We start from the raw sequence: 17,096 nt of genomic DNA on the forward strand, positions 1-17,096 counted from the left end.
AAATTAGTATTCTTTAAAAAAGACATATAAAATAAAAAAGAAACTTCACCTTACAAAAGAAAATGGATCTCAAGATATAATTACATGTGGCTTAATTTATAAATACCCACAGATTTCTAAATACCTTAGATTATATAAATTACATTAACAAATACAGAGGCCAGGCATGGTGGCTCATGCCTGTAATCCTAGCAATTTGGGAGACTGTGGCAGATAGATCATATGAGGCCAGGAGTTCGAGACCAGACTGGGCAACATGGTGAAACCCTGCCTCTATGGAAAATTTTGAAAATTAGCTGGGCATGGTGGCGCATGCCGTAGTCTGAGCTACTTGGGAGGCTGAGGTGGGAGGATCACTTAAGCCTGGGAGGCAGAGGCTGCAGTAAGCCAAGATCATGCCACTGCACTCCAGCCTGGGTGACAGAGTGAGACCCTGTCTCAATCAATCAAGCAATCAATCAAGCATGACAATCCTCTGTGTGCTAAAATATTATTCTGTGAAGCTCACAAACGCACCACTGGTGATCTCCCATAGGCAGCAGCAGCAGCGGCGGCAGCAGCAGCTGCGCTCATCTGAGGGGAGATGTTGTGGAGCCCAGCATAGGCCGCTCCGGGGCTGGTCAGCTCTCCGTTCATTCCAGCATGGGGCACGATCCCAAATGGAGTGGGATATGGACAGGGTACTGCCATGGGGGTCCTTAGGCTTGAGGCTGCAAACCAAAATGGATGGAAGAAAAATGAAGAACACAGGAAACAACAGTGAAGACATTTGTAAACATGTCAAAAAATAGAATCTATGGTTCAAATGAGCTTATTTTAATATTCTCAAAAGTCATTCAAGCCTTCAGAGTTCACTCATTCACTCTGTTCTACTGAACACTTACCATGTGCCAGACAAGGTTGGTCCCAGGTGCTCAGTTCAGGTTAAGTAACGTTGTCTAACAGCCATTCAGTGCTGGTCATTAGCACTTTTAATGTACTGTACTCTTTACATTATTTAAAAACAACCATAAAAATATAGAAAACACTTTTTTCTTACTAACCCAAAGGGTCAACTCCTGGTGGTTTTCCAGGTACAGGCCTCAATCCGGGAGTAGAGTTACTGCCTGGGGTGGGCGCATCAGTTCGTGGAGTAGGGGTATTGGACTTTGAAACAGGAGTAGTAGATTTTTCATTCTAACGAGATGAAATGACACGTACCAGCAATTAGAATATGATTTTAACAATGATTTTAAACATTAAAAAGGTAAAGAAAAGGAAGGGAGAAAAAAAATGAAAGAGGTTCTTCAGCTTGGGCCTTGATTTTCATTAATAGAAACGTTAACAAAGAAACAAAAGAGTTCCTTGAGACCGCAGACCTAATATTTGGGAAGACATAAACTAAAGCTGAATTTTGAGGAGAGTAGCTCATTTCTAGGAAATTGGTCTGAGTCAGATGAGGCTCACAAACCAGGATGTCCTAACTGTGGCCACTTGCCGGTGGCTTTGGTAAAGACTGGGGTAACTTTGGGCTCCTGGCAGAATGTTCATGTCATAAGAGGCTTCCTGGTGAACAACAGGTCACATCAGAAAACAGATCCAAGTCTGAACTGTCATAGAGACTAAGCAGAGGGCAGGTGCCATTAAAAGAATGCCAGAAGGCCAAGAGAAAATAAAAAAAAATTTAAAAAACCCAACAATCTAGCCCTCTGTCGGACATATTCCCCCTAATTTGCAGAGCAATTGAGGATTTTCCTTTCCTTTAGCTGTGAATTCCGGAGGTTATTAGAAAACTGAATTTGTCTTTTTATTCTTTAAATGTTATGTTACAAGGAAATAACTGGTGAGGAAAAAAGACACGCCACACAAAATTGCAATTAACTACACAGCCACAGAAGAATAGGGTGCAGGGAGATTATCCTGATGGGTGAGCAGTTCATTTTTGCATTTGTGATTTGTGATGTGAGTCAAGGTAGACTTTTGTAAATGACAGATTACTTTTTAGATAGGAAGGGAAAATTATTGCAGTCATATGTAGCTTGGTAATTCAAACAAAGCTAGCAACAAAATCACATTCAAGCCCCAAACTAAATTTACCATAAACCACAGGCGACAAAACCATCTCTGTAACCCCAGTGTGCATTTTTCATCTTCGCTAAGACGTGTTTCACTCAATTTCCCCATATCCCTCTTCTATCCTTGCAAAAAGAATCACAAAATAAACACTCATCACCAACAAGTTAGTAAACTTATTCTGCTCTACATACTTTTGCCAATTAAACGTAAATACTGAACATATATATACACTTGGAAATAAAAGTCCTGTAAAAAATGTGAGAAATATAAAGATAAAAACATCAAATTCAAACATCAAATTGGCAGAGGTCACACTCAGATGGTAAGGAGCTACTTACAAGGCTAAGTTCTTTGGATTTGGAGGAGGGAGTACTGCTGGAAGATGCAATAGAGGCTGGACTAATCGGGGCATCTTTCTTGAGCAGGCGTGTCTTGTCCAGGCCATTCTCTCTCGGGGAATGTGCTGGGCTCCCTCGAGGGGAAGATGGATCCTACAAAGGAACATCATGGATAGTAATGCAAGCACAGCCCATTTACAACGCTGGGGTTGTTGGGTATGGACATTTCTAGCCAAAAGCATTTAATGCATGCTTAGAAGCACAAATGTGCTAGAACAGATAACAATACTCACTGAAACTACTAACGAAAATATTCAGTATTGAGGTCCCCAAAATTATAGTATTTATAGTACTTATTTAAAACCCAAAGAAAAATCAAAACCCCACCCATCTGCCAATTGCACGTCAACGAGACCTGCAGGCTGACCACAGAGATCTGGTGTGCCTTCACTGCGGTAGAGAAGACACTTTACTCTTCATAGAAAAGAACAGCGACCAAAAAAAAAAAAAAAAAAAAAGAAAAGATGAATAACATAAAATCAGTAGTATATAATTTTTATGTAAATAAAAAGTGGGTCCCTTTAGAAATCAAGAATATGTTTTGGGCCAGGTGCAGTGGCTCACACCTGTAATTAATCCTAGCCCAGGAGTTTGAGCCCAGCCTAGGTAACATAATGAGACCTCATCTCCACAAAAAATTTAAATATTAGCCAGGCACGGTGGCGTGTGCCTGTAGTTCCAGCTACTCGGGAGGCTGAGCAGGGAGAATCACTTTAGCGTAGGAGTTCCAGGCTGTGGTGAACTGTGGTCGCAATACTGTACTTTAGCCTGGGCAACAGAACAATACCCTGCCTCAAAAAACAACAGCAACAACAACAAAATGACAAATCTCAAAATATTTTGGATACTAATTGTTTGGACAACTAGTCTTTGATATGGCTGGACAAGAGCAGAAAATTAAAGTAGCCACTAACATACCTCATTGGAAACGTCAACCACCAAGTTGTCATCACTTTTCTCACCATCGCTGTCCTGCATTGACAAGTGAGAAGCATTATCTTCTCCCCCCACAAAATATACCACATTTACCCTAAATAAGTCCAGACTAATTCCTCAGATCTTATAAAGATGAGCTGAACCAAAGAGTGTTAAATACTTGACAATGTCCTATTTTCTTTAATCCTCATGATGATGCTATGAAGGTGGGTAATATGATTATATTCTTCAGATTATGAGACTGATGCACTGCCCACTGCACCAACAGGGTGACCTGATTATATTTTTCAGTTTACAAAACTGAAGCTGATTTTGGCTTATTACTCTAGAGTAGAGGCTGCGAACTGACAGGCCCAGGCTAAATCCAACCTACACACAGGTGTGGTCTGGTTTGTCAGTATTTTAAAAAACTGCATATTGGGAGGTAAAAATCTAGATTTTCAGCTTTTCATGAGGCCTGAAGCCCTGTAGGACACCAGGAGGGAAGCAGAGCAGGGGCCGCCTGCCTCCACACTGCTCCATCCAGCTTGCTCCCCGCTTTCACTCCTGTGACCTGCCCAGCCACTAGAGGAAAGTGAGCTTCATTCCAGGCTAGGGATGATCTTAGATGTCTCTCCATGTTTTATTCCACAAGATTTGGTATATCCTTCAGCACATGAATCCATCTAGGCATTTAAACACATTTTTTTATGATTTTATATTTTTTCCTTAACAATTCTAGCTAACCACAGAAAATCCAACCACTCTGAAATAAATGGGGAACCAAATACACCTATAGAAACAATAATATGGATCATTCAGGTCTTCTGTTAGCTGCCCAAATGAAGCAGTCTATCCTCACATGCACCTGTACACACACAGGACTTCAGTTAGCCAATGGCTACAGAGCTATAAAAGCAACAAATGTTTTTTGTCTCCTAAAGGATGTTATCCTGTGTTCCTGTGTTGGCTGGAAACAGTCAAAGGGTAAAATGGCTGCAGATAAAAAGGCAAGCAGGTCTCCCCTAAAGCAAGGGTGAATGAACTTACATAACGAGCTGCAATTTCCTTTTCTTCAGTTTTCTGTTTTTTGCTCTCTGAGGAGTAGTCTGTGGAGTTTCTGTGCTTCTCAGCACCTCGGAAACTGGCTGATGGGGATACTGAAGAGCTCTGGAATTAGAAGGAGAGGAAGCATGGTTGAGAAATTATCACCCATTTAGTCGAATGATTTTTAAGTCACTTGAGACTTTCTTTTCTTTTTGTTCTTTAGTACATACTTGCAAAGCTGTTAAGAGGAAACAGGAGAGAGCAGAGGAGACGAAAGGAGGAAAACAGGGATCTAAAGGGAAAGACAAGTAGCAAAAGACAAGGGGGAAAGATAATGGGAAAGAAAGAAGAAGAGAGAAGTGGCAGAGAGATGGGACAGAAGGAGGAGAGGAATTAAAAAGGGTGGCAGGAGTTAGTGTCAACTCAAAACAGAGAATGGGTTGGGTTTTATGGATATATTGTACTGTTGAAGTGCCTTTAGAAAGTTGGGAAAGGGGCTGGGCATGGTGGCTCAAACCTGTAATTCAAGTACTTTGGGAGGCCGAGGTGGGCGGATCACGAGGTCAGGAGGTAGAGACCATCCTGGCCAACATGGTGAAACCCCGTCGTTACCGAAAAGACAAAAAAATTAGCCAGGCGTGGTGGCTGGCACCTGTAGTCCCAGCTACTCAGGAGGCTGAGGCAGGAGAATCGCTTGAACCCAGGAGGCAGATGCTGCAGTGAGCTGAGATGGAGCCACTGCACTCCAGCCTGGGCAACAGAGTGAGACTCTGTCTCGAAAAAAGAGAAAGAAAGAAAGTTGGGAAAAGAAGCATATATGAGAGAAAAGGGAAAGAGAAAAAGTCAGGCTTTTTTAAAAATTTATTTTATTTTTTTAAAGTTTGCTGGCTAATGGGAAGCCAGCATTTCAAGCTTCTACAGAGAAACTATAAAGCAGAGCTTTTAAGAGGTAGTAAGTCAATGAAAAAAAAGGGGGAAGTAATTTTGGGGGATTTGAGCAACCAAAGATGGCGGTCATGTGACATATAGGTCGTATTTATGAAATTTTGCTCAGCGCCACATATTAGGGCTTGGAAGATGCAGAGTGGCAGGAAAAACACCACCTGCAAAAATGCATATTATTCCTTTCTCACTCCTATAGTTTTCATGAACCCACTCCTTTTAATGTCTGGAAACCTAGCAATGCCGCTGGGGCCAGGGAATGGAGAAAGATCCTCCACGCCTCTTGGGATCACACTTAGGCTCAGCCTGTATGTTCCATCTCTGCTTTCAAGGAGCTCTCAACTGGAGAAGTCTCCTACACACACGAGAGACATGGGTGACAAGATCCGAAGCAGGGAATGACTCTATCTGCCATGAAGGTCAGGTGGTTATTGGGCACATTTAGCTAATATGAGAGCTTAAAATCATGGATGAAGCAGTGAAAAAAGTGCCAATGAAAACTGGATCTAATCTTAACAATTACCTAGTACCTATGCTTCAGACAGACCAAAAAAAAGATCTAAATGCAGGCGAGGTGGGAGAGTGGGAGCTGGGCTGAGGGTCGTGCTATCCTGCTGAGTGGTGAATGGCAAAAACCTGAGTAGCACAGTCCCTTGGCAGGGCACCAGGGCAGGGCTCCCAACTGTGAATGACCCTAACCCAGGGTAAGAAAGGGCTGATCTTGGAGGGTAGTAGAAAGAATATCTGAAAATCTCTATGGAAAAAAAGTTATAGGAAAAACAATCACCAGTGGAATGTCTCTGTCTGGCACGCAAATCAATTCAGAAAACTGGCCAGGAAGGTTCTTCCTCATTTACAAATTCATTTCATGTAAGACTAACTCTTTGAACTTTTTTTTTTTTTGCTTTAAGTCTGTTGGTAATAACTGACATTTATAAAAACATACAACATTTACGAGGGCCTTTTAATTAACTACGGGAGAAAGTGTGTTATCCAGAACTTTTGGGTCTATGTTCCATTTTATTTCCACTGAGCCATAATGTCACAATCTCTTTTGTGGCACTTCTGAACTTTCAAAGCACATTGTTAGAAGACGGATAGGCCTTCTTCATACCTGTGGTGATGGCAACTCTATTACGAGCTCCACAGGTGTGCAGGTGAGAGTTTGGTGGGGGAGAGAGATGGGACCAGTGAGTGGGTACCCACTGGGAGGGGCTGGGGACCTCTAAATCCTTCCCTGCTGTGCCAGCCCCTCTTGAGGTTTTATATGAATACTCTATCCCTATCAAACATTCAACTTTAAGCTTAGTGGCAGAAAAGACTGCAGGCATTGTTCAGTAAGGCTGAAGATTGACACAAAACATTACGAGCCAAACGATTTTTTAAAGTGGACTATTTCTTGACTTTTGGGCATATCTGCTGAGTTCCAAACCTCACTCCCAAGCCATGAGACTTGGCTCAGCACTTCTGCTTTGCTTTCACACAACTCAGTGCACTCAGCAGGTTTTCAGACCACCGAAACCATGCATGCAACCATCATCTGTGGGTTACTATCTACCATACTTCATGCCTCAATCCCATTTCTAGTTTTCCCCTCTCCACTGTAACTACCTCACTTCTGGAATTCATACTACCCAAAGAGAGGTTCAGCCTGTTCTTACTTCTTTTTTAAAAGGACAGTTTCCTACTGTTTACAGGGGAAAAAAAAATTCCAAACTTCTGAGTATGGTTGTTTTCCAAAAGTCTTCACTCCACACCCCAATCCAGAGTCCCAGCCTTGTATCCTACCATCAGCACTATAAGCCAGCATTCCCCTGGGCTCTGTGTATTTTCATTACATCTGTAGCCTTTTTTCCTGGCTTATGGCAATGCCTATTTTCTCAAGATCTATCTTTTGAAATCCCCCACTATCCTTAAGAATCAGCTCTAATGTCACTTTTCAAAGCTTCCTCAGATGCTGTCAGGCAGAATTAATCATTCATTCCTCTTTGTTCCCTTAACATTTTGTTCCTCCAATGAGTAAAGCACTCACAATAAATTTATTGCTGTTTACAAGGCCACTTCCCACTTCAGGCTGTGGGCTCCCTGAGGGTGGGAGCACCTAGCATCACGAGCAGAAGAGAACTGCCCAGAAATATTTCTAACACAAATGGCTGAACATCCCCTCTGCACACCTCAATCTCACTCCAAATCTCTTATGATACATTTCTTTTCTGAGCATCACTAGGATGAACAATTCCACGGGAGACCATTCACTAGAGTAAGATTTGTGTGGTGGTGTCCCTGAAATCGGTAATATGGCAATTCAGCCCCTTCCTCACCTTTGCTATTTTACCTACCCTTTAGATGCACTAAATCTGGCTAATCTGATATTTCACAAAAAGAAGAAAAGTGGAGTGTATGCATCTTTTATTAATAATTCTCTGAGCATTCAGATTCTGCTATATTCTATTGAAGGTTGTTTCCACATTAAGAGGAAAAATTTCTAAACAAAACAATTTCTTAAAAATACTAAAAGGTAATGCCTATTTAGATTTTTATGTTCATTTATTGGCTTATATGTACAACCAAATACTTCATATTTTTCTTAAGCTAGCTGTTTCTGGTTGTGCAGGCAGCGTTATATTTTTGAATTTGTAGAACGGAGTTACATGTTGGAGTTTCCTGGTAGAATGATAAAGTAGTTAATTATCACTAGCATTTAAAGGTTAAGCTGCACAATGGGCACCGGGGCAATCAGCAATGTTCTAATAACATAATTACTCTGGAATCAAATTGGACTTGGCACAGACTCTCATCATGAATCTTGTAAGTCCACCATTCTGCCACAGGAATGCCACTTGGATCTTTGCTAGGAATGTGAATAAGAGGAATTAAATAAATACCGATAAAGTCATGCTTTTACTAGAAAAGCTTTTTTATTTCTCTATTATTATTTTAAAAGCTCAATTTAGATATTTCTCAAGCTTACCACGTAACTTATTGAAGCTGCATTGCGACCCTATAAATCTACAAATTTAGAAGGATTAAACACAAGTCTTTCTCACTACAGTTTGAGTGTGTGTGTGTGTGTGTGTATCTCAGCAAATCTGTTATGATTGGAGAGTCACAGTCAGAAGCAATGGCTGATCCAGAGAAAGCAAAATACCCTGAATGTGAATGTTTAGTAAAGCTCTGGATTTTAAAAGTAAACACTTATACTGGGATATTTAAAAAGAACAGGGTAGATCTGTTTAAGAAAAAGAGCAGGAAAACAAGGAGAAATCAAGAAGAAAATAATAAAGGATTAAAAGACTTATTACATGGAAACCCCAATTGCTTTGGCAGCAAAAGGTAAGCTTTAGAAAGCTATTGCTAACATCACAAATCAGGTTCTAATTTCACTATGAGAAGATTCTAGTTCCTAGTTTAAAGTCCACCCCAGACTTTACTAAGGCTGTTGACCAAGTCAGATGGAAAACTGACACCTCCAGCAACTTGAAAGGGATGGCCCCACCCCTCCACCTTTACTCCTCTGCCACTTCAAGATCAAAGATGACAATTGTATGTGAAAGACTTCTATAAAGTAACTCCCACCCCAAAATAAGATGCTGTTGTTATAATTAGCTAATTTTAATAACAGGGAGCACAGATTTTAATAGCAGGCAAGAGCATCTCTCTGGAGTCAGACTGCCTGGTGTGAGTCTAGAGTCTTCACTTAATAGCTGTGTAGCCGTAAGGGATGTTGCTTATTCTCCGTCTCTCTTTAGTCCGGGGGTAACAACACACCATCCTCAGCCCCACAAGGCTGCTTTGAGGACCAAGAAAAATAATCCACATAAAGTACAATGTGCAGTTCCAGGCACATAGCCCAGCCCCTCAACAGGGCAACTTAGTCCCATCACTGTATACTGGACTCCAGTTGATTCTACTTACTTTAGAGATTGGGATGGTAACCTAGTGTGGATCTTCTATTTTAAACCTTATGTTAGGTCTTTTGTAGACATTTGTGTAGCACTTCCCCCAGCATAGATATTCTGATGCACTGTAATTATAGGGTTTTAATACGCTACTATTCACCAAAACTCTTCTCCTTTCAACAATCACAATAAGGTTTTGGTTCAATATTGCACAGAGGCAAGATTGCAAATACCATCTCCACAATGGACTTTCTAATTTGATTTCTAATGCACACCATGCCAATTTTGCTTTCCATTCACGTAGGTGCAGTGCTTAGACTTCCCTGCCCATAGAGGATAACAACCAGAAAGAACATGCTAAAGGTCACATGGACAACCATGATCAAGAAGCCTAAAACTCATTCGTTATGGCTTGTTTGCTCATCAGCTATGGCCTTCAAAAATCCTATCCACATGGTACCAAAGGGTAAATCAGTTTGCAAACAGATAAATGGGATAATGAGGAGTCAGAAGGCACCATTAAAATCTGTCAAGGGTAATTAATTGCAAGTCCTGGTTTGTCCTTTCTACGCCTGTTGTCCAGACTTCCCTTCACTCTCAAAAACGGCCAAGTTTAGATGATAAATTATAGTTACTCTAACTATAGTTCAGTCACTATAGGAATTCTCAAACATTAATCGGAGTCAGGGACAATTCAAGTTGAGTTTGTTTTTGGTGATGGGGACGGCGCTGGGGGCACAGAGACAGAAAGCTGAAGAAGGCCCCTGTAGATCCTTTACTGATGCCATAACCAAAGTCCTCAATCATATTTCCCTCTGCAACCCGTTAGAAAGGCAAAAGACCTATGTCAAAAATAAAAATGGACACTGGTGACTCTATAGTCATGAATCATCCAAAGAATTGATCATGTTCACCAGACCTCGAAGCACTGTATTTCTGTATTTTAGAACTACTTTGAGTAAGTTTGGAAAGTAATGTCCTGAATAAACCTAGGTACATCAAACTGCTGTAGTACCATAACCCAGCTAGTTTCTGCTTGGATTTTATTGTACAGAATTACACAAAATGTTTATTTTCCTATTCATTGAGCTCTTTATAACTGATAAAACATTTTAACATATTCTTATCTCATTTACAGGGAAACCACCAGGATATATAAGAGGAAATAATCCTCAATAGGGAAAAAGTACATATAAAACCTTTAAAATGAAAATTATTTGATCAAAATGCACAAGTCTCACATACTAACATATAACACATGTAAATTTATGTAAATGAACTTAAAATTTATAGCATGCGAGGGGTAAAAACTTGAATATAGCAGAGCTCTGACTGACCCAGTCACTGGTGTCAGTTTACTGCTCATCACAGGAAGAAGTTTTTTTTTTTTTTTTAATAACCTGCTTGATTAAGGAAGTCATTAAAAGCACAATCTGTATAAAACTCTCACAGAACTTGCTTTTTTCAAATTAACATAAATCAAAACTCACCTTCAAAAATGACTGGGACTTTCTAAAGACCTGCCCTTGTTAAAAGAAGATTTAATATAATCTCCATATAAAGTAATGAGTCTATTCTTAACAAATGTTTCACCTTGTATAACATGTCATGAACAATATATTCTTTAAAATGTTCTATTGTTGTTTTTATCTCTGCTTCTCTCCTGGTAAGAGAAACCTGGATCAAGGCAAATTTCTTTTGCAGGTAATCAAAATATTACCAAACCAGAGGAAGCAACAGTCAGAAGAATAACTGAGAAGAGAGGTAGTTTTCTACAATGGTTATGCTATAGGTATAAAAGTCAGACAGCCTTCGGTTCAAGACCAGGCTGTAACACTTGCTATGTGACCTTGGGAAAACTAATGAACCTCTTTAAGCTTCCATTTCTCTAGTAGGTAAGATCAGGGTGTTAGCAGCACTTCCTTGTAAGTTGCCATAAGATAAAGAAGATTCACCCTAGCATCTAGTAAGCTCCCATAGACAGCTATTCCCTTTTGGCAAATGTGGAAACAGCCGCATAATTTTTGTCTACTTATGGACTCATTCAACAAGTATTCAACACATTAAGTACAGAAACACATGAAATGTCTTGAATAAAATATTAATACACACCTTGAAGAATGAAATATACACCTTGTTTTTCAGTAGAGCTCCTTCGTCAAAATACTTAGGATATAAAAGTCTTATGTTTTTATTTCTTCATGTGTAGTACAAAATACAGCACTTCAACATTCATTCTTTCATGTTCTGTTTTCATGGTCTCAGCATTATGTATTACTTGGTCAGTATAAAATGCCCTAATAATTTATAAGGTATCAATAAAATTGATTTTAAATTAGAACATTATCTTAACGTCCTCTCGGGGTTTCTTCACTGTTGCTTCCTCTTCCTGGAATAAAGCTGTTGGCTCCACCCCAGAAATGTCATTAAACACAGTGACTTTAGCTGACAAACTGAGCTGCTGGGACACGATGCTTTGACGCCAAAGACACAGGGTTGATTCTGATGCAGGGAGCTAAGCTGCCCTCTCTTGAAAGCTAGTCTGCATGTGCTACAAGTTTTGGGCCACACAAAGAAACAAGTGGATGAATGAGTTGGAACAAGTATAACCCCTCACCACTGATGGAGAGAAGAATCCAAAGTACAAGCTGAATTAATCAAGTAATCCCTTTCCTGATCATTAGAGATGGCACAGTATCAACAGTCTATCAGAAACTGTAAAAAAAAATTGCCAAGTGCGTACAACTTTGTATTGTGTTCATCGTTTCAACTACCTATCACCCCAAAGTCATTTCACGCTTTTCAATCCAATGGACCTCCTCAAAGTTTGCAAAGTCTAATGTTCCTGCCTGCATTTGTTCTCCAGCAAGAATACTCTGCTCTCCTTAACACAGATTCTATAAATCTTGTATGCCAACTCTGTGCAAATTACAGTCACATGCACTGGCCACTTTCTTCTGGGATTATTTTTTTCAGTATATGACCTATAAAACATTTCCTAAACCACTCATTCACCTACTGCCTTATAACCAACGTTACTTAAGTCTCACTGGCAAATCTCATGTGGTACATGAGTTCGACTGCCCTAAAAACAAAAGTGGGAGAGCTGGCAAAAATCTCTTCCCCGGATGTTCACGGAAGGTGCACTGGCTTTATACCTATTTCTGTACTGTGCTCTGTTTTTGAATGAAAATATCAACACAATCATAACAGCTGCTTTGACAAAGCTGAAGTAGGGTAGCAGCTCAGAGAAATAAGTTACTAAGCTTTAGGACTTGGCAAGCTGTATCTTAATGGACCACAATCTTCATTTTAGTAACTATTAACATTTATTAGAAAAGAAAGTATTTTCACGTTGCTACTTTTTTTTCAATAAACTGCTTTAATCTATTTGAAAGGCTACGCTTTTTTTTCCAAAGAGTGTTAACTCCACAGATTCTCATATATATTCTTATGTATTATGTATGCAAATACACTCTATACAATGTCTGAGGGTAATACGACAGGAACAAAGAAATAACAATACATGAATTTAAAGGAAGGCTGCCTAATAAGTTTTAAGGTCGCTAATAAGGAACTCCCGGTCTTCTTCATATCACCACAAAATGGCTAAACAGTTTTCAATGATTGCTTAACTGACTGGTCTTAAGGGCCTTCATTAAAATATTAAAGTAAGTTATTCTTTAGAATGGCGCTGACAGACAGAAATATAATGTGAACCACCTATGTATTTTACACTTTTCAGATAGTCAGATTTTTAAAAAATGTTTTACAGTAAAATTAATTTTGGTCATCTATTTAACCCAATACTTCAAAAAATACCACGTCAATACACATACTAATATGAAAATTATGCGACATTTTAAATTCTTTTTTTAGTACTAAGTCTTCAAAATCTGATGTGCATTTTATACTGACGACAGTACATCTCAATTTGGACTGGCCACATTGCTGCTGCTGAAAAGCCACATGTGGGTTGTGGTTACCAGGTCAGACAACACAGGTCTAAAAGTTCTCAGAGTCCCAACAGAGATCAACACCCATTAAGACAAACGTCTCGCATTTGTTATAAGTAGCAGGTGTCATCTAGCCCCTGCCTACCTTCTCCAATCTGATCTGAAAATTTCCTTCTCAGAGCACTGGACAACCCAAACGTTTTCATCCTTCAGAGCCTTTGTGCAGACTTCTGCCAAGAACTCCCTTTCCTAGCCTGAGTGGCTAGCATCTTTTCATCTTTTATGTCTCAGCTTAAATGTCACATCTTTGGAAAGGTCTTATCTGTAATGCTATCCAAGGAGCTCCCTCCGGCCGGTCTCTAACACAGCCCCTTATGTGCTTCCTTCCTGGCACTGTGACTGTGGCTGTTCTTTTGATTATTTATCTCATCTACTTGACTAGAAGTTCCACGAAGGCAAGGACCACGCCTGTTTTGATCACCATGAAAATCCAGGACTTTGGTGTTTTAATTGACAGCTGCTGAACAAATGAAGGGGCAGAAAACTTGGTTCTGCTCATGTATGCTTCATGTTACCATATTATTTTCGTTATATTAAGATAGGAGATTATGCATTCCTAAAGGTCATGCACTATTGTGTCTTATTTCTTTGCATCCTCAGTGCTTAATATAATGCCTGTAATAGAAGAGTTGTGTGTGTGTGTGTGTGTGTGTGTGTGTGTGTGTGTGTGTGTGAGATATGCGTGTGTAGGCACACCAAAAGAGGGAGGCAGCCTTCAAAAATAGTAATTTTGAAAGTAATAGGGTGACAAGATAATTTTCAGAACTATGTTGAAAAGACAGTTAAAGCTGGTGCCTTTTCACTGCTGCTCTCCTCACCAAACAAGGATGCAGGCCCCTCCCGCAAAGTCAGTGCCCAGCCCTGGCCTCTGGGTGGGCATGCAATGAATATTCATTGTTGGACAAATGTATGAAGGCCATCTTTTTAAAAATTCTAATAGAAATTAATGTTTCCTATAAGAAAGAAAGTTTTCAACAGGTTATCCCTTTCCTTGTCTCTCATCACACAATCCTCAGCTGTCTGTGACCACAGGGAAACAAATCTTACTTAATTCTGACCATTGAAAAGACAGGATTTAAAGGAATCCTGCCTGACAGACTCAGGGAAGAATGCAGGCATCAGCAGTTTTTCTGTGATGCTCATTTAGAGAACAGTGACCCTGGGGAGCTCCTTGAAATGTTTATCCCCCAAGGAGGTATGTGGGAAAAGGAAAAACATCCTTAGTCCTCCCCTTGCTTTTTTTTTCTGGGTAGTAAGTCACCACAAACAGACGATGAAAGAAAAAGCCAAATATAAGGCAGACAGATACAATACTTATTTTTTAAGGAAGAGGTTTATATTGGTTGATATTTAAGTCATAGATGACTACCTGGTGCTTTATGTAAATTTTTATTATGTAAAGCAACATAAAGCATTATTAGTATCAGTTGTGACTGATAGTGACTTCAGTATGCTGAGGAATGAAAACAAATGAGACATAGATACTTAAGAGATACAATTTCAGTTCATTCTACAGAAATGATTTCAAGCTTTCATATGACAAGAAGATCTAAAGATGCAGGTGACTTTGAGGAAACATAAAAAACACTGGAAGAACAGGTTGATTCACCAAGCATGTGCCAGAATTACTCTGGTCTAACCAGGCAAGAGCACTCCACTAACCAGTGCTGAAATGTTGAAAGGTAAGTCAAGTTGTGATCTAATCTCTCACCCTCCCCCTGCAAAAGATCACATGTCAGAGAGCTAAATTATAAGGGACTGATGAAAAATATCTTAGCCCCACTCTACTTGCTGTTTCAGACAACTGTGAGTCCTGGTCCATCGCTCCTGCTTCTCTGACCTTTCCCTCTCCCTTTTCCTCCTTCCATTTGCTTCTCTCTTTTCCGTTCTCCACACTGCCCCCTCCGCCCTTGCCCTGCCAGCAATACCTCTGTCAATACTCTGTCTTGCTGGTGGCACTGTGGGCTAAAGAGGTTGTTGACCCTTATTCTAACATGTCCTTTTAGGTTAATTACTTTTGTATACTCGGTGTACCCAGTGACATTTAATCACTACAGCGCTACTCAGTAAACAGAAATGAATGGAGCCAACTGCAATTTGGCATCAAGCTAAATGGTGCAGTAATAGCAGCATGCTGAAAATGGACTGCAAGAAAATACTCTCACTCACCACACAGAGAAATGAGGTGAATGCCATTCGATCAATCACTATTTTATTAAAAAGAAAGAATGCTAGCTCAGTGATGCGTTTTTGCTATTTAATACTAAATATGGCTCGAAGGACATGATGCACTTTTTAATGCAAGGACAATTCATAAGTGTTTGCTGAACGAATGAAGGAAGATCAAAATAACTCAAAGCAGAGGTACAACTTTCGTGGTCGAGTTTGTCTCTCTCTTTCCACGCATGCACATGTGTGGCATGTGTGCATGCACATCCCACCACAGGACAGCTCTCTGCTAACACAGCCAACAGTCTGCTATCTGGCAAGTCTTATGGTTTGTAAGCTTCCAGGGTATAGTAATCAAAATGCAGAAGATCCCACAACCTAATGTGTGCAAGAAAGTACCCAGGAGCATGGGATTAATCAAATGTCATGTCACAGACATTTGAGCCACTGACAACATCTCTAAAACAGACACCCACTGACCTTCCTCCACTGAGAATAGAGAGTAGATGGGAGAGGTTATTAGCAGCCTTGACAGGGCCAGCTAGACCACGGAGGTTGGGTGGGGGAGATTCTGCGTAAGGGTTTTCAATGCTAGCAGGTAGATGGAAAAATGAGTCTTTATTCCTCTATCTGAAGAAGAATAACGACTTCACAAGGAGAGATTCATGTTGTAATACCAGAAGAATCCTGCGACATAAGCTGAATAGCTATTCTGTGTTGGTAATGTTTTAGACATCGGAAACACAACAGTGAAAAAGGCACCAGCCTTACAGCCAGCACTGAGATTAGAGTCTAAAGGGAAGGGAAGGGAACACACGCGCGCTCATGAGGTTTCAATCCTCAGCTCCAGCATTTATCAACTGTGTGACTCCTAGCAAGTTAACCCCTTGGGGCTTTGTCATACCTGTAAAACGGAGATAAGGATATTTCGCCCACAGGATTGTCACTGCTATAGTCTGAATGTCTGTGTCCCATCAAAAGTCATATGGTGAAACCTAACCCCCGAGGTGATGGTATTTGGAGGTTGTGCCTTTAAGAAGTGATTGAGTCAGGAGGGTAGAGCCTCAGGAATAGGATTAGTACCCTTATAAAATAGGCCTAGAGAAGCTCCTCTGCCCTTTTCACCACGTAAGGACAGCAAGAAGGCATCATTTATGAATCAGGCACTCATCAAGCATCTAACAGACGCTCCTTGTTTTTAGACTTCCCAGCCCCCAGAACTGTGAGAAATAAATTTCTATTTAAGCTACCCAGTTTATGGTAGTTTATCATAGCAACCCGAACAAACTAAGATAGTCATGACAATTAAATGAGATAACTACATGAAGTGGAGGCATACCACCTTTCCTTTCATGTTTGTTTCTGGAATCTGTCCTAAAAGCCAATGGCCAAGTCTCCGCCAGCAAACCAATCTGGGCAGCAGAAGGCCGGGAGAGCCGCTGTGAATGTCTCCTCTAAGCCTTTGAAAGACGGTAATGGACATTTTTTCAAGCCTCCGGACTGTGGGGAAAAGCCACTCCACTTCTCCACAGTCAAAATTTCAGACAGCACATTCTCAAGTCTGGGTATCTTCCTGCCCTCTTGGATTGGCGTTCTCTTCAGAAGTTGTGCTCTTCCTCCAACTTGTGGAATTCATGTCAAATGTGCTTTCCAGG

The 17,096-nt window shown here is 40.4% G+C and overlaps 1 protein-coding gene across 22 annotated transcripts in view; it reads right to left on the bottom strand.

Moving 5' to 3' along the window:
- The window catches only part of LOC101026511 (transducin-like enhancer protein 4), a 157,026-nt gene that overhangs the window by 23,681 nt on the left and 116,249 nt on the right, over positions 1-17,096 (bottom strand). For 12 of the 22 annotated variants that reach the window (XM_031654119.1, XM_031654111.1, XM_031654110.1 and 9 more), the window contains 6 exons: positions 4,419-4,538; positions 3,372-3,425; positions 2,394-2,546; positions 2,077-2,172; positions 1,044-1,176; positions 517-710 (listed from right to left, as the gene is read on the bottom strand). In XM_031654119.1, the coding sequence (XP_031509979.1) occupies positions 517-710; positions 1,044-1,176; positions 2,077-2,172; positions 2,394-2,546; positions 3,372-3,425; positions 4,419-4,538 (750 nt within the window). The remainder of the gene's footprint in view (positions 1-516; positions 711-1,043; positions 1,177-2,076; positions 2,173-2,393; positions 2,547-3,371; positions 3,426-4,418; positions 4,539-17,096) is intronic. The other 10 variants (XM_031654121.1, XM_031654120.1, XM_031654124.1 and 7 more) reach the window with 1 other exon arrangement.

The sequence above is a fragment of the Papio anubis genome, chromosome 13 (genome assembly GCF_008728515.1).
Source record: "Papio anubis isolate 15944 chromosome 13, Panubis1.0, whole genome shotgun sequence".
Classification (NCBI taxonomy): Eukaryota; Metazoa; Chordata; class Mammalia; order Primates; family Cercopithecidae; genus Papio; species Papio anubis.